Consider the following 22,946-nt stretch of genomic DNA (forward strand, 5'->3'; position numbering starts at 1 on the left):
TTGTGCAACAACAGACAAAAGATTGAGGATAACTCTAAAAATTAAGCAAAGACCCTTGAGAGGAAGTACAATATATTTCCTCAAGTTGTTCAGACATCATCCCATTAAGTTAGTATTAAAGTGCTTTATAACTACATACAGAATCCTTCTGCCTCTATGCAATTATCACACTTTGATCATTCCTGCAAATTTCCTATTTGTATAAATGCAAAGCACCAGCAGCCAAATTCCTTGTATGTACCATAACCACATGCAGGTCCAGTGTTTAGGCTGTTCCTTTACAAAATGAAGCAGCTGTACAAAAATGCCAGCTTTCCTCACTGTAACATTCCTGGGGTATGATGAGGCCAGCTGAAGATGCAGCCTTGGCTTCATCATATTTTCATATTCTAGGTCACAGGTTTGTTTGAGCTCAGACACAATATCTAAGATAAGAAGGCAGCACTTGCCCAGATAAGGAGAGTTACCAGGCTGTGAATCAATGTGTGAATGTACAGCACACTTGTTCTTCAGCAGATCTGTGGGTGGGCACACACTGTGAGCTCCTGACACGCCTGGTGCAAACCTGCTCCCTGCTCTGCTGACACTTCCCTCCCGCAGTGTGACTGCACTGGGACATTCCTGCCACGCTGCCAGGGAGAGTCACACCAGCACTGACTGTGCACCAACCTCTCCTCTCAGGCAAGTGTGGGGATTAAAACACAGAAATGTCTGCCTGGGCATTTGTTCAGGAGTAGAACAGATGCGGTTTGCTGAGAGCTGGCAAGTGAGGCCTTTGAAAAATGTGGTAGTTTCTGCAGGAGCACCTACACAGGTTGTAAGTGCTTTTAAAACTGCACATGGATTTGTCTGAGCCCAAAATTCCCATGCAGGCAAGTTCTCTGTGAAATTTCTGGAGCTGCCCTGTGTTACCATCATGCAAGTTAAGGAGGAAAAAAGTGCATAATGTACTCCTCTAACTTACTAATCACTGCTACCATCGCTGTGGAGAACTCTGCCTATCGTGCCCTGTGTGCTATTAAGGATTCTTGGAAGTATACACACACATAACTAGACTTGTAACATATAGAGGAGTCCACTTCAAAAATAGACTTAACCTATGCAAATAATGCATACAGCATGTCTCAGATTTCAGAAACAAACTCCAAGATGTAGTTGGCTTTAAATATCAAAAGGCACTATAAATGCAGTTTTAATCAGAAATTATTTAAATCTACTTGATTTCAAATATCATTTTATGTGATCCAAAAAGCCCCAGACTCGCAGTTTCAATTTAAAGTTTAAGAACTCCTGAAATACTAAATTTAAAGAAAAGTTTTTAAGTTACTATCAGAGTAAGATGAGTTCCCAGCTTTTGTTTGTCATGAATGCTTAAACATTAGCTCTGAAAAATTTCTGATGTACTTTCAAATAAGTAAATATGTAAGCAGGTGCTTAAAGATCATAGTAATCGAGATGTAACCCTACTATTACTGGATAATAAAACATTACAGCTAACTGATTTGTACTTAACTATAAATGGCACTCAAATTACCATCTTCACAGACACTTTGTAAGATATTCTGATTATTTTCTTTAATTCCATGTGACAGGAACCAGGCTTCACTGGTCTGAAGTTAGTGCTGTCAACAGACTCAGGAAGAACACTGGGCATAAATGAATTCTCTGCCATCCTGAATAATTTTCAGGGCTACAGGTTGCTGACTTTCATAGCAGAACTTTTTCAGGACATACATGAGTGCCTTTTTCAGAGGTACACAGGATGGCCAATGGCACTTGAAGGTCTATTAAAAAGCCTGTATGTGTTAAGGGTTTAATTGTTGGGAGGGGAAGGGGGCCAGGGGTCTGTTTAGAAACAAAGTTACTTATTTTTTTTTAAATGATCCACCTTCTACTCTGCTTTCCAGGTACTTGTCCAACTCTGCCTCTCTTTTCACCGCCTCTGGTGATACCTTTGGTGCATTCGGAAAACAGATCAATATCACACTCATGTTGTCTCGACTTCCCTGGTGGAAAAGAAAAAATGATTTGAGAAATGTATACACACCAGGCTAAACAGACATCAAAGCATTTTAAATACAGAAATTCACAAATCATATGGTATCAGAATCCAACTTTCACTATTATGGAATAATATTATCATTAGAATTAATTTCCCTGTACCCCTTAGAGAATTCCAGGCACATTCATTTGGTACAACTCTTCAGTCATTGCTTCCCACTTTTATGGTCTGAAGACTACATGGAGACAGTTACAGACACCCCACTGTCATCTAAAAACTGACATTAGTAATGAGTGACGTATAATTACAAAGTTGTGTTCCATCTTGTTTTAAGTGCCATCCAATCATTTTGGGAAAACAGCTGAATGGGTGAACAAAACCATTACTGCTCAAAGCACTAATCAGGAAGGTGCTAAATTCAGACAGTGCTTCCACTAAAAATCACAGCTATTAGGTTTTTTTCTTCTCCTTTTCATTTAAAACAAGAAAAGTTGAAAGTGAGAGAATTTGTTAGAAAACCAGCTGTAAGGTACCCAGATCTTCCCAAAAAATGTTTACATTTAATACTCCAAATAAAGGAACCCCAATACTTGAATATTTAAAAATACAAATACATTCTGCTTATGCAAAGTAACTGGTTTACTTTCAATACTCCTGTGCTTTAGCCTACAAACATGCATCCACAGGCTTAACTTTTAACACTAATTAACTCCACTGATGTCAGCAAGATCAAGAACAAGCCAGTGTGCAAAACAGCAGTATATGGGTATGGGGAGGTGCTGACAGTTGGCTCCTGCAAAGTTTACAGCATCCACAAGCCACTGTTCCTTTCCTGGTATTTGCTTTTAGGATTGCCAAAGAAAAATAGTAACCAAAAATATAACCATCATCAATCTGCCAAGGTGCTGGAGAGCAATTACAATTTTCCAGATGGGAAACAATGATCCTGTTAGCCATGTTGGAAGAGCAGGGATGTTGTCTTGTCTCTTTAGAAAAAAGTTGGCTTTTTGGCTCTATGACTTCCAGTTTGCCTTTGCAAAATAAGTATCAAGCTATGAAACTCAGTAACTGCATCACACTGCAACTTATTAATACAAAGTAGAAGTTAATGCAGACAAAGTTACATAATTTTGTTAAACCAAAGAGTCTCCATCTACTATAGCTGGCTTCAGAACCGAATCACACAACAGTGAATAAGAAATACAGTAATTAAACCAAAATAAAAACTAACTTAGGAAGCCAGGTCTTCAAAATATGAAGTCAAGGTTCACTGATTCTGCATTTATCTTGATGTAAATATGACAGTAATGTTAATACTATGTGCCCAAGAAAGCAAGGAAAGATTAGGAAGGGGTAATACACTCTCTAGCCTGATTAAGTCTTAAGAGTTGAGGTTTTGTAAAGTACATTATGAAATAGAAAAGAGCAGTTATTGTCTTTAGCTTGCACATAAATTCCCATTAGCTTCTAGCTTTCCACTGATCACAGTGTATCTCTACATGATTATAACCTCTTAATTAACCAAAACCACCCAGAAAAACATTTCTGCTGTGTGTTCATTCCCCCTCTATCACCATTTTTGTAGGAAACATGGTCATCACTGTCAAAGTCATGTTACCATAAATCATTGAATATTTATAGACTGGAAGCAAAGTTATTATTAGCTCGCTCATAAACTTCTAATAGGGAAAGCACAGTAAACTCCTTCTCTCAAGTCTGGCTACCTTGTACAAGCAGGTGTCAACTATCTCATTGCAAACTTTCTCAAGGTCATCAGTGACTTCAAGTCTGGATCTTACAAAGTCACACAGCTCTTCATTTCCCATAACATCCCAGATACCGTCGCAAGCCAGGATGATGAACTGATCATCTTCTTCTGATCTCTCAATTTCATAAACTTCAGGCTCGGGTGAGACCAGCTGTTCTGTAGGACCTTTCCCATGGACACATTTGTAATCAAAGTCCCCAAGTGCCCTTGAAACAGCAAGGGAGCCATTCACACGCTGAATCATGACGGAGCCACCTGCATTCTGTATACGCTCCTTCTCCAGCGGGTTACTTGGTTTGTGATCCTGTGTGAAGAAGTGAACCTTCCTGTTTCGACAAAGCAAACCTCTTGAGTCTCCACAGTTGATGAAGTACGTGTGTTGGGGAGAAATCATGACACCCACAGCTGTTGACCCACTTCTGTCTGCACCATGCTTCTTCTCAGAGATGACTCTCATGTGTTCATCAATTTGCAGAAAACCTGTTCTGATGCCGTTCTTTACACTTTCCACAGATGGTGGCCCATCTGGCCCTTTAAAATCCTGGTTGCTCGTGATGTGATCTAATAAATGCTCACAGCAGTACTTGGCAACCTGGGATCCAGCGTGCCCATCATAAACAGCAAAAAACGACCATCCATCAAGTCCATTTGGCAAACCAATCACAGCCGTGTGCGCATCCTCCATTTCCACGCGCCAGCCCTGCATGCTGCTCAGACCGTAACGCAGCCCATTCCCCTGCCCCTGGGCGTTATGCTTCTCCATCTTTGGCTTGTCTAAAAATGCTCCCATGGTGACCTTCCTTCAGTTCTACAAAAGAAAAAAAGGATTATTAAGATATTTCTAAAGCATATTGTTTAAAAATCCTGGTACAAGTAATGTTTAGATGCCCAAAATACACAGCTATAAAGCTGATTTTTCTGTTTCTCCAGTCAAATTTGCATTGCTTTCATCTAATTTAAACAAGGACACTACTACTAGCTGAACTGCACTTTTCATATTTTTGTATTTTCAGCTGTTTTACTTGAAAAATTTATGTCCACTGTCATTCATGGTTCTGACAAAAGCCTCTAATAGAACTATGTATGAAACCAGTTTCAAAGAGGACTTGTTCACTGGCACACATCTGAATGGCTGTTCCCTGCAACTACTGAGCCATGAAAGAGTTCAATGTTTCCAGGACACTGGCATTCCCTAGATCCCTACCTGCTGGCCACAAATTCCTGCTAACACTGCTTTTCTGGTAGTGGTGGGGAAATGAAAGCAAACTGATTAGTTTGGTTTTTATTTTTAAGAAGGGGATTTCAGAGTTTTTGGGTTCAGTCTTATTTGGCTTTTTTTAAACAGATAAATTACAAGAATGACCAAGAGGATGCCATAGTCTGCATAAAGGAAAAAGCAACACTGGATAAACTAGCAGCAGGACTGGGAAGGAACAGAGCAGCTGTCCCTTTAGGCAGCAGCAAGCCATTAGTTTGGCTCAGCCATCTTGTGAAAGCTCATCCTTAGATTTTCAGTTAAATTACGCAGCAGCTTCTCAGATGTCTGTGCTGCAGATTTACTTAAAACCCTCATGTATTCATGCTTCACTGAAAGACAACTGCCCCTGACAAATCTGAGGAAATCTGTTTGGAAATAAAATCACATGTATTGTATATTCTTGTGTGAATCAAGATTCAAGCCAGACCCATACACTGCACACCCTCTCCTCCTTCACATCCTCCTTGGGATGCGATGCAGTGAATATTCATGCTTAAGAGAACAAGTGATATTTGCAGGCAGTGTAAACTGACTGGTTTATCTTCATGGTTTTCACACCCTAACCATCCAACCCACCCTTCTAATCCACATTGCTTTATTTGTGCATTCATTATTAAAAAATCATACAAAATAGGTCACACATTTTACATACTTGCAAATTATGCCTTGGGAAGCATCAAAGAGTCTGCAAATCACTGTTATACAATACAAAGTAATGAAACAAAACTATGAGCTTTTCTATTTGAAGACTGTGGACAAAAATTAGTTGTGAAAAGAACCTCAGAAACAGATTTTACCTGAGGCCCCAACTAACAGCTGCACTAGCAGAAAAATCAGTACACCAGGGGTTTCAGAAATGTTTAGCTTGACCATGGAATATATCTGACCAGCTTTCTAAGTGACAACATCACGTTTTTATAGCATGCTTTCACTGCAACACAGCATCAGCCATTAGTGACACCATATATCCAACAAAGCTCTTCACACTGTCTCTTCCAGCCACTGTCAACCTTTCTGAAACATGTGTGTTAAAATAAACAGTCAAGAAATGTTTATATTTGATCTCACCACAACAGCGATTCAAATGTGAGGCATGGGGACTGGTTATGCACTCTTTGGCTCACATGCTTTGCTAACAAAAACAAAACACATACTTCAGCGGTAGGGGGATGGCAGCAGCGATTCACCTCTGCTTCCCCTCACCCCAAACCCTGCTCTGGAATTCTGCCTCTTCTCAAGTGAACACAAAATATTGATGCCCAAGCAAGCTGTAACTAACCAACAAAACAGTGTGCACCGTGTGTCTTGTGTCCCAAGCACATGCAGGAGGTTCACATTACTGCAGTTGCTAGGAAAAAAATACGACTTAAGACTTTTTTATCTTCACATGCAACTCTAGTGAAGTCAGAGTGATCAAAATAATTACAGAATGCTGCTATAAATCACGTGGGTAATTATTTTGCTGAATAACACTTTTTATTCATTCTATGATAGGAGCAGAGTTTAACACTGAATGTTCTCTTTGTTGAGGAGATCATTAAACAGAATGCAGATATTCAACTTTTTCACCTTAATTTAGAGCTCAAAAAGCAGAAACTGCCCTGGCAAATATACTTTTGTGAGGTATTTGACAATATTGCTGTATTTAAAATAAAACAGGAAAACATTAAGAGCAGGGTACATTTACACTGACCACAAACACTGTTGAAATCTGGACTACAAAGGGCCATTTTTCTTCTAATCTCTCACCTTAGTATGCACACAACATTCAGGGCTGTGCTTTGTAAACTGCCTGTCCTGCTCAGTAGTTTATCATGCAAATTAGATATATGTAAAGTTTTAACAACTACAGAACTGCTAGTATACCTTCTAAGTTAACAAATCACTCTCCATTTAAGTACCAAATTGCCTTATCGCTTCCCAGAAGGAACCCTGAAAGCTGGTGGTCTTTGAAGCTAAGCTTTGTAGGTGAGATGTTGATCCAGGATTCTTCAGGGGTGAGAATTGCCCATCACGGATGAGAATACAGCTGGGCAAAAGGAAAATCACAGTGTGGTCATGGAACAATTCCTTCAGAAGTTGCCCTCAGCAAGAAGTGATCCCCCTCTGAAAATTGCAATAACAGACTGCAGTTGTCTTCCCTGCCATATTCCAGCTAACCAGACTTTTACAGAATAGCTGCCTAAACCTGCAGGAGAATAGGCCAGGTTTTCAAAATCCTCACTGTATCTGCAGAAAAAGCATTATCTACTTGTGGATAGGATGAATGTGTCAGATCTTTAGGTTTTTTTCCAGAATTCCAATTCTCATTCAGGAAAAATTCAGTCAGCTAAAACTGAGCCATCTGTGAATTCTGATGAATTGAAGACTACCTGCTACTACTCCCCCCATATCCTTAATGTGTAATTAAAACCTAAAGAATTTCAAGAGTCTTAGCTATAAACAAAAAGAATCTTAGTTTTACAAGAAGGTATGGACACACACAGAGAAATGCTGACATAAGAAAGCCATGCCTCCTTCCTACTAAAAATACCTTTTAGACCTGTTTTTGAGTCCATATCTACGGAAACATCTTTCACTCAGCGGTGTCTACCTAAACTATGAGCACATTTGTTATTCTTTGATGAGGTGCTTTGTGCACTACAGTGACTGAGTTGGAATGACACCTTTGGTTAAGCACATAACTCTGTATGCAAATCTGATTAACCTATAGCAGTGCAAGTGCCCAAGTTACAGCATGACTTCGTTATGTAAAAACACAGACCCAGAACAGACTGCATGCAATACATAAAACAGATCCTGAACACGGCTTAACTCAGCCTCTCTTAATGCCTTTAGTCATCTTTCTTAAGAGGAGCCCTCATTTTATGATCTTTATTCTCCAAAGACTTTTACTCTCTTAATCCAGTCACACATTTCTACAATCATGCCAGAAAACTGCAGTCTCATGGCAAGAGACAGAACCAGTCCTCTACCCTGGAAGCCTTAACTGTTGGAAGGCTTGAATGATGCACACATGTAGTGAAGGAGACAGACATTCTTCCTATTAAAGGCAAAGTAAGAGAAAAGGCCCTTCAATAAAGAAGTTTAGTGGCAAAATACACCACTTTTTTTTTTTTCCTTAAAGCAGGACCATTCTGAACAGTATTGTAAGGGTAGTGCCTTGTAAAAAGGTCAGAGGTGCAACATTTTCTTCATAAATGGTGATTCTCACATATCATCTGGTGCTAAACTGCACAGCCATCAGCCAAGCAAGCTTCAATTTTAATCTAAGATGATTCTTGGATCACCATTTCCAAATCAGTGACTTAGTTTTAGGTCCTAAAAGAGAAGAGCTTTCTGCAGTCAAAGTTTCTGAATTTTGCCTCTGAAGAAGAGAGAGGCATCTGAACAAAACTAGATGTGAAAATTCATTTCTGTGAACAGAAATGAATCTGCATCTACAAGTGCATTTTAACCACAATTTCTGAAGAACTGATTTTGTGGAGGTCAAACTGAAGGACAGCCTCTCCAGCAAGTGCACTGAAAGCTCAAGTTGAAGTTTGCAGACAGAAAAGTAAGAATACTGTACACAACCTAGAAAAATCAACACAAATAACAAGGTCTTGGATAAAACACAAGAGTGCCAAAATTCAAAGGACTCCAGCATTAGAAACAAAACTGAAATAATGAATGGAGCATGCCAAAGAGTCAGTAGCTAAACTCCTTGAAAGTAGATGCAACTGGAGAACAGAGTGGCAAAGAGAAAGGAGGGTAATTAGTATACCAGGCCATGGACAACCACGGACAACCACAGATACATCACTGGAATGCATGAAATCTCTTTGCCCCTTCATTTGTTCCTCAAATTGTGCTATCCAGGCAGCACAACTGTAATGCTTTATGCTACACAGGAAAATAAATTTTACTGGTTTGCTATTTGCTTGTCCATTTGCCTGAAGTTTCAAATGAACATAAGCCCTAAATTGCTCACAAAGGACAGTTAATGCAATTCCACATACCCCCACAGAAATACAAATTTATTTCTCTAAGGAATTTGGACAAAGATTTGATCATTTTGTCCCAGAAAACTAACCACCCCCATCTGAAACTTTCACTTGAACAATATGCAAATTAATAATCCTTTTTAAACAATGTTCAAGCTGTATTCCTTCCACTAGGATAAGCTGCTTACATGAACCACACTGAAGTCACAAGCACTTGTTCTAACCAAGCTGAGAAATGCCCCCACACTCCAATTTCCTGGAACAATTCTCTCAGTGACCCTACACCCCATGTGTTGTAATGAGGATCATAGAGAAAGATTACAACCTTTACTTGAACTACAGGACACAGAGCAAGTCACCAAATTATACAGACTGCTACTGACTAGAAAAAGGGTGCTTGTTCACTTCAACTGCAGCCTGAATCACAGTACTTTTCCCTCTGCCTTAAGCAGGCTGGATGCAGTAGCAGACAGCACGTAATCGTGCAAACGTGGAAACATTTTCAGAAGTTACAACCTCCTGAATGAAAAACTGACAGTACATAGTGGATGCCCCAAATCAATTAATTTTAACAAACAACATGTCAAAGAACATCCCAGGGATCGGAAGAATGACTAAAATAAAACAGAACACGCAGATGAGGAGACATAATTACACCACAGTCATGGGCTGAATGAAGTCATGAAAAAGCTTCTTGCCAATGAAACTATTTAAAAGCTATTGGAGGCTATATGACTGAGTTCTGGCACTCATGCTTTGAAACATCAATAAAACACCAAAAATTACAGTTGATGTTTCTGAATGTGTACTTTCAGACACAGGAATACATGGCAGCTAGGAGACATGAACTGTTTATGTAAAAGAAATAAAATACAGAACTGGGACTATTTCAGTAAACACAGACTAACCCACCATTTCCCCACCAGAACATTTGTTTCTTGGGGATGCAACTCTAGTCTGTGTTCTACTTCAGCAAGACAACTGCAAAAGGAAGAACATAAACTACCCATATGGGTAAGAAAATGTCTAATAACATTAAGAACTTTTGGTTTAGAACAGATGTAGGAGGTATGGCTTGTGGCAGACTGAAAAAAAAAAACAAACCCCAAAACCAAAACAACAGAGGAAGCAAGTTAATAACTCTTTGTGTATGAAGGAAAGTTAGAACTGTTCCAAATTTCCCCAACTTATCCTCCCTCTCTCCCAGTAATTAATATGCAGCAGTGATAGCTATTACAACTTGACAGCACAGCAGAAAATACCAAACCACTGCACCTCTGATACAAACACCTATGAGCTCTGATCTCTTAATAGCTGGTCCACAGGCACTGCCATTTCACTGAGCTAAGTTGTTTGGAGAGTTGTTTTTTTAAACATAACTTCTGCTTAAAATCCCTTCTCCTTGCTAGGAGCTGACAGCCTTTCCAAATGCCTCCCTGTACTAAGCAGCAAAATATTTTATCCCACGTGGTGTGTATGGCAGGGCAGGTAGGATTTAGGAGAGGATTATTAAAGCCTTCTGGAGCACAGAAGGTAACCATTTCTAAGTTAACACCCTCCCTCCAACAACATGTTTCAGCTTCTTCTTAAACCATTATTTTCTGCTCCTACCTACCTTTCCTGCAGACAACTAAACCTGTTCCAAGGTTAAATGAAAAGCTTCTCAATATGAGTGTATTTTGGCTGAGGTTCAAACTCTCTCCAGCAGAGACATGTGTCATCTGATTTTTGCAAAAGGAAGCCCTGGACATTGAAAGAGATAATTCACCTCTAACAAATTGTTCCTTCAGAAGTTTGAAAGATGGTGATGTAATTTCAAGAATTCTTTATGGAGTTAATTTTGCAATCTGGTCAGTTATGGAAGAAACTAAGTTCTTCCCAGAATCACCAAGAGCACTGCTGGGAATGAAAAATCACTACATTGATTCTGAGAGGAGATACAACTTGCATCTATGAGTGCCAGTCACCAGGATCCTAACATGACTGGCACCCTCAGAACATGGTTAAGTGAGTATTTCTTGGCCCAGACAGAATTCTTGCTTCTTTCTAAATATCTGTACTACAAATTAGAAGTGAGAAGGCATAAGAGAAAAAAATCACAGCAACATCAAAGTACGAGCAGCCCAATCACTCTGAAAAATTATGTAGACATCCAAAATGGCACTAACAAGAACTATGAAAATCAATGAGGTAGCTTTGCATAAATTCATGTGCTGCTGTCTGAACAGCATGAGAATGAAAACGCCAAGGTCCTTGCTTGAAAGCATTAATAAGCAGAAAACATGTCTATGCTGCTGCTGAGTTCAGCACCTTTCTGGTTATACTTCATTTTCCAAAGATTTCTTACTTAGAAGTGTTGGAAAATAAACAAAAGACACCCATTTTAGACAAAAAGCTTACACAAGTACTTTGTTAACAGTGCAGAAATTCCTGCAGGCTCCAGCCAAAATTCAGAGCCCCATTGAAACAACAGAAAAAAAAAAAGAACTGGAAGATCCAAGGAAGCTGCAGTCTGTGTAGACAGAATTTAGGAGAAAGAAAAGCCTTGCTTCAGTTTATGTATCAATGAGATGCAGTAAGACTCAATTTTTTTGAAAGAGCAAGGCAAACAAGTGAATTTAAGGATTCCAACCAAACTGCTCATGACAGAAGGAGTACACAGTGCTACACAGCCATTCCAACAGAACTCCACACAGCAACAGTTTCACCACAAAGAAAACAAGGGAGAAAAGGAAACAGAAAGAGACAACCCAGAAGAATGGAGCTATAGTAAGTCATGAAAGTTGAATTACAATTTTTTCCAGTATTTGTAATACCACGAGTGCTCTGCCACTGTAATTTCTCATCACTGCAGATCATTTCCCCATTCCTAAACATTGTGGGCCTAAGTGAAAATTCCTGCTTGAGCACAAGCCACTCAGAGTGCAAGAATTTAACAAATCTGAACATATCAAATTAATCAAATAATAGCTAAAATCCTTCTTTTCTATAAATTGCTTTTTTTGATCTCTTATTTACAGCTTGAAGCCTCAATATCTTCATTCACTGTCAGTTTTACTAATCAAATACCTGCCACAAAAAAAAAGTTAAAGATTCACAGAGGAATGTTTTTTTTAGAGGAAGGCTCACATAATTCCACTGCCATTTCTGTGTCAAAGGAAAAAAACAAACCTAACCAAACAAAAAGCATTTACTTTTTTTAATCAAGTTCAGCTAAATTTATTCACAAAAATCAAGACAACTGAGGAGTCCTAGCTCATCCTGCCCCTACCCAAAACAGTGAAGACATTGGGTAAAGAGCCTCTAGAGCAGAATGGGTTTTGTCCATGACTGTTCTGGTTGTTCAAAGGCACCTGAAGTCAAGCTACTGCCACTTTGTCAGTGTTTTACCTAAGTGTTAAAATAAACCAGGAAAAAGATGCTCCAAGGAAAAGGTCCCAATGGGATTATTCGCTGAGACTTCAAAAACAAAGGGAGGCTCAAATAACAGTAATTTAAAAATCAACAAAACAGCAACTGTATTAATTGAACTATTCCTGAAATACGGGGAAAAAATTATACTCACAGAGCTACTCCCAGTTCAGGAAACTGCCTTTTTTTTTACAGTTTATATTGTTTGTTGCCCGTGGCAATATGTACAAATTCTTAGAGAACCCCACCACCCCTCTGCTGTATGGTTTCACTGATAACCTCACCACAAACATCTTAACAATTTAGTTAATACAGTCCTAAATAGTTCAAGAAAACAGAACACGTGGAATCATTTCTCTATCTGCTCCTTAATTTTTCCTCTCTTGTGTTTCTAGCTGCTCACCAATGTCACTGCTCCTTTTAAAAACTAATTATTTCAAGCTTTCAAACTTCAGATCTTCCTAACTTCAACAAGAAGCTCCAGCCAATTGTTTATGGTTTGTCTTATAAGCAATTTATTTTAACAATTTGGCTGAATGAAGCCCAAGTGAAAATAAAGTTTATACAGACAGATCTTGGGAGTAAAATAAAAATAAACTATTTTCAGAAAACACAACCAGTATGCATGTGCCCAATAATTAGAAGATGATGTTTGCACGGAGGCCCCAAAACTTCCTGTTTAGTCAAGCACTCAATATTATGAAATAATACACAAGCAACTTCCCAGACCCTTCACTTCACATGAAAACATGTGTGGGGTTCTAATCTCAGCAACATTAACACTATTCTAGTGAGGATATAGGAAAAGCAGCATACAGGAGAGACTGGAAATCTGATGACTACACATGGGAGTAAAATGGCAATAAAATAGGAAATGCTCTGAAGTTACAGCTGGGACCTGGCTTTGCTTGCAAGGAAATGACATCAAAACTATGCCAGAAGCACATTAAGACCTGGAAGTTAAATCCTCAAAGCTTAGGAAAAGCTGGAGTTTGCTCATTTGTACACACACGGAGCTTTTATTTACAAAGCTATTTTGCCCTCACGTCCCCAGCATTCCTATCTCATTAAAAGAACAAGGACAGAGGATGACTGCTGCAATAATACAGATTTTTCACCCAAGCCTACATAAAAATATAAAAAAGAAACCAATGAAAAAAACAACCCTTGTTCTTAGCCTTTTATGCAGACAGAAGCTTTCAGGAGAAGGCTTTCCTCTGAGGGCACACTGATTGCCAAGTTCACTTCTAGCACTACCAGCAGAGAGCTTATTTGCCAATGATAAACAAGGCAGCAAAGGTGCTCCTCTCACTCCAAACCAGAGCTCATGACAGCTCTAAACATTCTGGTCACTTAATGAGGACATTGTCAAATTCATCTGTTCTTCAAAAATCAAGGCAGCACTAGTGCCAGCATTTCCTAAGCTTACAGGGCCTTGCTCTGCAGCCTCAGAATGGTTTTTTACAGAGAGCAGCAGCAGTTGATTTTTAACAAGGGTCTGTTCGAATACTTACTGTAATTGACTGAGGGAACTAGAAAATTATTTACTGACAGCAACTGATCCTTTCTTCATTAAATTTTCCTACAATTTAATGCTAGCTGCTTAACCGCCCACGTTTTTCCACATTCTGCACTCCTTTCCAAAGACTGGGTTTTACTCAACAGCTGGAGAATTCCTTAAACTCATCCTAAAACACAAAGAGCTCAGGCATAGTTGACACAGTTCTCATGGCTACTGCACTTTAGAGCATTTCTAAGGAAAAAAACCCATAGAACTTAATGGACAAATAGCTATGATATATGGTCAAGAAGAATACAGGCTGCCATTTGAATTTCAGATGACAAGGACAATTGGCAGTAAAAATGAATTGCACACACAGACACAGAATATCCTTCAGGCTGAGACCCAAACATGAGAGCACATTTCATTCTCTAGGTCACAATACAGCAAGGCATTGAAGATGAGAGCAACATCACAAATCTGAGTAGTCCCACATAATTCAGCTGCACGTGGCATATCACCACAAGCACACTGAAGTGCTTTGCTTTATTTAAACTGTAGCTATCAAAATACAAGTCATGTTACACTTGAGTTTGTTTGGTTCATAAATTATTATCTTAGAAGACTTTAGAGACCTTTTTATCTACTAAAATATTCTTACTTTTGAGAACTAACCTGTTAACAATGAAGAGGCTAATGCACTTTTTCCTCTCTCTGTAAAGTGCATTTCTCTATATTTCAATATTGAAACATGGTTAGCCAGTTTTGCTTTTTCCTTCCTGGCACTCTTAGATGCTCTTTTGATACATATAGATATATACTGCTATAAAGTTTACACTCTAAACAGTAGAAGTGTACTTCATTGCAACTGTCTGTCAGTGAAAGAAGTTTTTATTCTGTTGTTTTAGTCACATTTAAACACCTTTCGAGACGAGCTGTTGAAAAAATCTGAGCAACTGTTTCATATATTTATAAACACACTCTGTTCTGTAGACTCCAAGAGGCAGCTGAAATATCCATTAGTGAATTGTACTGGTATTTGTGTTTAAACACAAACAATATAAATAAGAAAAAAGATAGCAACTTGACAGAAATCTGTAACTCAGTTTGTGGTTTAACACAGACCAGAGTTTAGCACACAAATATAGAAAAGCAGACCTTGCAGCAGTAGCTTAACACCAGGAACACCCAGTGGTTACTGCCTCTACCCAGGAACAAAAATCAGCCTATTCACTCCCATGGTATCACCCTTGCTTTCTCCTCCTGCCCTGATCACAATTCCCTTGGCCTAAACATTCCTCCCAGTTTTAAGAGTCAAGTGATTTACTCTAGAAATATTAAATCTTATTAAATGCTAAATTGTTCCTTCACAGGCAGAGAGCAACATAAAGAAGCTCCAAGTAGGAAATGTTATCTCCACTGTGATCTGAACCACATCATGGCTCAAATGTATGAATCCACCCTTAAAAGTATTTTTTAGCACTGGTGAATGGAATGTACATAAAATACTATAAAATGTACATTTATGCACATTCTCTGGATCTTCTAAATATCCTAAGAACACTGTCATTTTTTCAGGGATTACATATTGTATACACAGACTTGATACTTTCCATTTGCCATTCATTCAACGAAGAGGATTGTAGTTAAGCATGTGTAAATTTTACAGAAGTTTATTTCTTAACCTACTATTCTAAACTGAAATTTGGATTATGTGATTAAAACTACAGAGATCAGTAAGCGTTCAGCAATCAAGTATTAGCCAAAAAGAGATTAATTTCCAAAAGAACAAATGAGACTACAAGTTGCATCATTTAGATTGAAACTGACAATATATCAATTTTTTAAATAAAAAACTAAAAGTCAAGTGCGATTTATGAGAAAAGAGGAGCAAAACTGACAAAGATCCACATGCCACAGTAAGAATAAATGCAGTTTGGCTCAGGTTTAACTATGATAAACCACTACTGTCTTGACTTCAAACATTACTACTATTCAAGTCCTTAAAATGTCTCTGGGTTGCAGAGACAAAATGAAAACAGTTATCTTACAGTACTTCCCATTCTAAACCTTGTTTATTTATTAGCACAAGCTGCATCATTCCATCCCTTAATTGCAATGCCGTTCTGCTTAGACAATTACGTAATATTTTGTACATCAGAATTGACCTGAACACATAAAAATTAAGCCAGTAGCAATGTCAACATTTTTGTAAGAAATATGCTCTTCTTAAATAATTTATATTTAGGTCATTTTGTAAAAGCGGCTGCTTTAGATTCTCTAGTTCCACTAAAAAAAAGTGCAATAAGATCTCTTATTGACAGCTGCATTCAAAAACATACCAGTTACATAAGTTTGCAAATTATACTGTGCCAGAGTTAAATATCTAAGCATTTTAACGACAGTTCTCAAAATGCTACCTCAGCAAGAATGACTCAACTCCACTGTATAAGCTGCACTCCAGATAAGAAGCAACCAGCACGATTTTATAGAAAAAAAAAACCAACCAAACCCAAGTTTTTAGTATTCTGCTTCAATTCAAATTGCTCTGAGTTCTGCTTGTTTGGACCTGCAAGCTTCGCCAGTCATTTGGCATTTCCATCTCTCCTCACTTTCAACAAAAGTATCCCAAGCATACCTAGAGACAGTTAAAGAAATACTTGGAAAACAGGAATAGTTTTCTACTGTACCTCCAGGGGAGAGATTTACCTGACAACCATCAAGCAGAGGAACAGACCTGTAAACCAGAGCTAGGCCATACTTGTATATGAGAGAACATAGCTATGCCAGAGGAGAGCAAGAGGACAGATAAACTCTCTCCATGTTTATCTGAGGATTTTAACAAAGATCTCTGTGAGGAAAACATTAATATCTGGCATGATGCATCAGCAAGGCTTTTAGCCCATCTCATATACAAAAGGGAGACCCAGAAAGGCCTGGAGTGAAAACTTTAGGAGCAGCTAATGCTGGTGCACCAATGCAAGCTGTGGTCCTTTAACACCTTCCCTTTGAACACTGCTGTGATTGGATAGGTAGAGTGCAAAACTTCCACGGCCCACGTTTTCTCTGATATTATTCACAGAAGAAAATGTGAACAGCAACAGATGGGAAGCTATCAAAGAAGAAATGTGGCTACAAATTGCAAAAGAATTGACCAAATTCTTGGTCATTTGGCATCTCACTCAGGGTCCTGAGTAAGAGCAGCCATCCAGCCTTAATTCCACCAGTACTTCACAAAACCTGCTTCAGCCACCTAATCACTCAAACAACTCAGGAAAGTGCTACAAGAGCTCATATTTGGAAATTAATTTCTTAGAATCACAAGAGTTAGAACTTCTACTTCATAAATTGATTCTGCTTACTCTGATGCTAAATATCACAATCTAAGCAAAATATATCACCTACCTTCTTTCCAGCTACTGCTATTATGACCTAAAACTGACGTCTGCTTAAGAAAATAAAAATAAAAGTTTCCTTTGGATGAAATACCTTAAGGACCTTTAAGGTTACCACAGGGGCCACCCCAGTGCACAGCACTTTCCCATTTGACAGATGATATAGCTTCAAAAAATTTAGTTTTTCCCAAGTGCTGCTGTAAACTTAAACATTAGCTCTGTACCCACAAAATTTTGCCATCCACATGGCAACACTAAGAAATATTTTAATCGTACCAAATAAATACAAATACATATCGAACAGATGTCTGCAAAATCAATTCTCCTGAAACTGTCAACCTCTAGCTGTTGTATCACAGCTACTAGAACACAATCTAATATAACAAAAAGGTTAGACCTATGCTCAGAACCTCTGGCATTTCACAAGCAAGCCCAATTACCCAGCACATCACCGCACAACTTTCTCACCGAGGACAGCATTTTCTTCCACGGACTTTTACCACGCACGCCTTGACAGATCACAGATCGTCAGCGCAACCTTTGCTCACGACATTGTTTTCAAAGGCACCGAAATCTCTCACAAACTTTAAACGCCCGAAAGGCGTTGGCAAGGGAAAGCGCCCGCTGCCTCACAATGTCACTATGTGAGGAGCGCTTGATGCTCCGACCCTCGCCAGGGTGGGGTGCTTTATAAATAGATGCGTGTTGTTGTTTTTTCTTTTTTTTCAACTTTCCCCCCCCCAGTCAGTGCCGTGCCCCGAGCGTCAGGGTAGCGATGGGAGAGGAGGCTGTTTATAGCCTTTATTAAATGAACTCCGGGCGAGGAAAGGAGGGGGCAGGGAGAAAGGGAAAGCTGCTGCTCCTACCTGAGCCAGGCCCAGACCCCGCTGCTCACCGTCCTCCCGCCGTGCCCGGGGGGCTGCGGGGACACCCCCACCCTCAGCGGGCGCCTGCAATGCAGGGGCTGCGCAGGGGGCTCCCGGCAGCGGCATCCCAGCGGGATCGCTGCCCCCGTCCCCTTCCCCATCCATCTCCTTCCCTCCCTCCCTGCGGCCGCCCGACCCGCTCCCAGCTGTGCCGCCGGGGACGGCGCCGAGCTCCCGCGCTCTCCGCGCTCCGCCGCCCCCGGTTGTTTACAGGCCCCGGGGCCCCGCAGCGCCCCGGCCCCGCCGCCCCCTCACCCCGCCCCGGCCCCGCACTGCGCAGCGCCACTTACCCCCCCGGCCGCGGCGTCGGCGCCGGCTGTGCGGGCAGGGCCGCGCTCCCGGCGGTGCGCGGGGGAGAAGGGGAAGGAGGGGGGGACAAGGAGGAGGAGGAGAAGGAGGGGGGCACCCGGCTGGCGGCCTCGCCTCAGCTCATTCACAGGGCGGCTCTGTGCCCAGGGGGAGCCCAGCGCTCATCTCGCCCCCTCCGCCGCCGCCGCCGCCGGCCCCCCCCGTCTCCGTCCCCCGCCGGAGCTGCTCCGCGCCCACCCGCGCAGCGCTGCGCGGAGCGCCGGCCGCGGACGGACGGACGGACGGGCGGACACACGGACACACTCGCACTGCGCTGCCGCCGCCGCCCCTCTGCGCAGGCGCGCACGCCGCAGGGGAGGGGAGGCGGGAGCGCGCGCGCGCGCCCCCGCGCCCTTTCCCTCCTCGCCGCCTCCCCTCCCCCGTTAAAAAAAAAATTTAAAAAAATCTAATAATTAAAACACCCAAAAAAGCGTCAAATGGAGTTTTTCAGATTAAAAAAAGAGAGAGCTAAAAAAAAAAAAAAGGGAAAAAAAAAAAAGCAGCACCCCGGCAGGGTACCCGGATGTCGGACGGAGCAGGGCCGTTACGGGTATTACATCACCCTCCGCCCCGGGTCCCGCGCCGCGCCGCGCGGGGCGGTGACGTCATCGGCCCCGCCCCTGGCCCTGAGGGGATGAGGCTGGCGTGAGAGCCCGGGCGGGTGTTCCCCATCCCGATCCAAATCGCGATCCCAGTCGTGATCCAAATCTCGATCCACATCCCGATACACATCTCCATCCCGGTCCTGTTCCGATTCCAGTCCGGATCCCGGTCTCGGTGCGGTGGCGGAGGCAGCTCAGCCCACCTGAGGACGATGGAGCGTACAGTGGATCCCGAGGCGCTGGCGGGATCAGCCTCGTCTCCCTGGATCACGGAATCATTTGGGTTGGAAAAGATCTCTGGGATCATCGAGTCGAACACCACCGTATCAAGCAGACCATGGCACTGAGTGCCATGTCCAGTCGTTCCCTAACGATTCCATCACCTCCCTGGGCAGCCCCTTCCAATGTCTAATCACCCTTTATGTGAAGAAATCCCTCCAGTCCAACCTGGCACAGCCTGTGACTCTGTCCTCTGCTCCTGAGGGACTCACACTCGCCTGAATCGGAGCCCCGCAGGATTTCCCGTTGGAAGAACAACCGCTGGCAAAATCAGCAGCGGATTACCAGTAATGAACTCATAATGGGTTTAATAATCCCACGGGTTTCAGCCCCCTTTGATGAAGGCTGGCCTGTGGACAAAAGACATGGGAGTGTGTTCATGAAGCGACTCCCCCATCAGCCTGCGGGGAGCAAATTGAGAGGAGAAGCTTTTAGACAAATCTCTCTTTTGTCTCAAGGAGGAGAGGAGGACGCTCAAGGAGGCTGTGATGGGAGGGGGGTGATTCTGGGAGGAATGGCTGATTGCAGCCAGCCAGGGTTAAACTTTGTGGCTGGGGATTTCTGAGGTGGAGTGGGCACCGGCAGTGCTTCAAAGGGAGGATCAGGAAAGCACGGTAGCTTTGAGGATGTGAAGAAGAAATTGAATACAGAGGCAGAGGTGCTGAGGACTGGGAAAGGTGAAATAGGTGCTTGGCAAGGTTGTCTAGATAGTTTCCATCTTTAACAGTAATCACAGCAAACAGACCTATGTTAATGGCTTTAAACTGAGAGTAGTTTTAGATTGGAAATTATGAAGAAATTCTTTATTGTGAGGGTGGTGAGGCCTTGGCACAGGCTGCCCACAGAAGCTGTGGCTGCCCCATCCCTGGAAGTGTCCTGGACCAGACTGGACAGGGCTTGAAGAAACCTGGTGTATTGGAAGGTCCATGCTCATGACAGGAGGTTGGAACTAGATGGTCTTTAAGGTCCTTTCCAAACCAAAGCATTCCTAAATTGAGTGTTCAGAGAGGCCTCCAATTGCAGGTTGTGTTCCCACTGTCGGCAACCATTAGTGCAGTTCATTAGTGACTGAGGGCAGTTTACAGCAAAAGCCTGCCCAGAGACATAGAAGAGCTGTGCAAAATACAACCAAACCTCATTGCTCTATGGCTTTCCTGTGTTAGATGAACTGGCCATGTTTTGGTAGGATTGCAGAATCCTGTGGCTGGATGGAATGTTTGGACCCAATCTCCCTGTATTCAGCTTAATTGTAATCTTTATCACGATGCTGAGCACTGCTCAGTCCTGCTCAATGTTCTGGTAACTATTAAGGGCTTTTAGTTTAGAAATTTCAGGTCTTTATAGTTAAATTCAATAAAATTTGTTGATGGAAACAGACCTGTAGAGACATTTAAATGCAAGCCCTAATCCTTCTCTTCCCAAGATTACAGAGTTGTTCCTGCAGACATGTGACATATTTCTTTACCCTCGCCATTTAACTTTTCACCCCTCTTTTCCACTTTAATAAAACTCTCCTAGCACTTCAAATTATATAGAATCATGGATTTCATTTAGATTCCATGTTACCTACATCCGTGTTTTGAGTGCTTTTTTAAAAAACAAAACTGAATAAAAACATGGCCCTGTATCTTTTTGGCGATGCCCTCATTTTAAGCTGCAAGAATGTAATGACAGCAGAGAGTTTGCTGCTCTCATTTGCTATTTATACATTTTTCAGGGGAAATTGGACTAAGTCAAATTACTACAATATTTTCTTAAAGCATTACTTTTATTTAGCTCCCTAGATTTGCTTGGGCTGTTGCACTGTCAATGGTAATAAATATTTACAAGAAATTCAAGCATCACTTTTAATTAGGATAAAACAGCTGTGTATATAATATCCCTCTACTAAATGTATTTGTAGTTGATAAGACTACATCTCCCAGTGTACAACTATTTATTTTCTCTTTAGCTGTACACCAACTTGTGATACAGATGGTTGGGACCTGTAGTCACCACACTCATTAGCACCACAGTAACAAGAACCATTGTGAAACTCAACTCTGTATCAGAAACCATTTATGAGTTATTAAGGAGAATCATATTTCACTGTTTGGAACAAGAAAATTCTTTTAGCATTATAGTCATATTTAAAATGATATGCTGCTCCCCAGCCTATTTTTAGAATTATTATTTTGGGCAGTTTTAATTCTGTTTCCTGTAACAGCTTTTTAAAAGTCTTTAGAAGGATGGTAATTGCCAAGAGTATTTATGGAAAAAAATATAAACCCCTTTGTATCTAAATACACAGCTTTTTGTCACCAGTGCACACTCAGTTATTGCAGGCAGGAGGATGACTTTGTCCTGTCTATTCATTAAAACTCAATTTAGAAAATTCCACACTTGGCCCGATGAAGCTGTTCCCAGTGACATCATTTCCCATAAAAAGAGAAAATGGGGCCGCAGTTGCTGCTGGGGTCACATGGCAATGGATCTGCACTTTGGAATCAGCTTCCATTGCAGGGGCCATGTTCTGTATGAGCCTGCTGTAATCTCTGCATGCTGGATTGCCCAACAGCCCTTTTAACTATTCCTGTTTAATACCAGTGATTAAACTTCTTTTATTGTAAGGTATATCATGAAGTATGACAGTTCTGTCTGTGTTTGCCTCAAACAGGGACTTTTAATACCAATATCACAGAATCACAGGATTACAGAATCACAGAACAGCCAGGTTGGAAAGAACCTCTGGAGATCACCCAGTCCAGCCTCCTGCCAAGGCAGGGTCACCTGGAGCAGTGACACAGGAATGCATCCAGGTGGGTTGGAATGTCTCCAGAGAGGGAGACTCCACAACCTTCCCGGGCAGCTTGTTCCAGTTCTCTGCCATTGTCAACATGAGAAGTTCTTCCTTGTGTGGTAGTAAGCCTTGCCGTGTTTTAGTTCATGATCTTTTCTCCTCATCCTGTCTCTGGGCACCACCAAAAAGAATCTGGTACCCTCCTCATGGCATCCACTGTTGAGATATTTGTATGAATTGATGAGATGCCTTCCCAGTCTCCTCTGGACTAAACAGGCCCAGCTCCCTCATCTCTCCTCATAAGAGGGATGCTCCAGACTCTTGATCATCTTGGTGGCCTCTGCTGGACCCTCTCCAGTATCTCTTTGTCTTTCTTGATCTGAGGAGACCAGAATTGAACCCAGGGCTCTACATGTGGCCTCACTAGGGCAGAGTAGAGGTGGAGTATCACTGTTGTAACTGTGAACTGTTGTATTGCACCATTTAGATTTCTTGACTACTCAGAGAAAAAAACTGAACTTCTCTCATCTGAAACCTTCATTTCAGCTTCCCTTACTTACTGTCCCTGTTCCTCCTCTCTTTTATGGTCTACCATGAATATCTCATGTAGGTGGGAGATAATACATTCCAAGTTACTCTACAGCCTAAAAAGTTGGTAAACTGTGGTGTTTTGTTTGGAAAAGGATTTGTA

General features: G+C 41.3%; 1 protein-coding gene across 2 annotated transcripts in view; it reads right to left on the reverse strand.

Annotated features, from left to right (window-relative positions):
* Nucleotides 1–18,853, reverse strand: part of PPM1A (protein phosphatase, Mg2+/Mn2+ dependent 1A) — a 34,685-nt gene extending 15,832 nt beyond the window's left edge. The window contains exons 1-3 of one of the 2 annotated variants that reach the window (XM_059850532.1): nucleotides 18,538–18,853; nucleotides 3,727–4,578; nucleotides 1,889–2,006 (exon numbers count right to left, since the gene is read on the reverse strand). In XM_059850532.1, the coding sequence (XP_059706515.1) occupies nucleotides 1,889–2,006; nucleotides 3,727–4,560 (952 nt within the window). In that variant the 5' untranslated portion in view covers nucleotides 4,561–4,578; nucleotides 18,538–18,853. The remainder of the gene's footprint in view (nucleotides 1–1,888; nucleotides 2,007–3,726; nucleotides 4,579–18,537) is intronic. The other variant, XM_059850534.1, reaches the window with a different exon arrangement.
* Between the last annotated feature and the right edge of the window lie 4,093 nt (nucleotides 18,854–22,946).

Source organism: Haemorhous mexicanus, chromosome 6 (genome assembly GCF_027477595.1).
Source record: "Haemorhous mexicanus isolate bHaeMex1 chromosome 6, bHaeMex1.pri, whole genome shotgun sequence".
Classification (NCBI taxonomy): Eukaryota; Metazoa; Chordata; class Aves; order Passeriformes; family Fringillidae; genus Haemorhous; species Haemorhous mexicanus.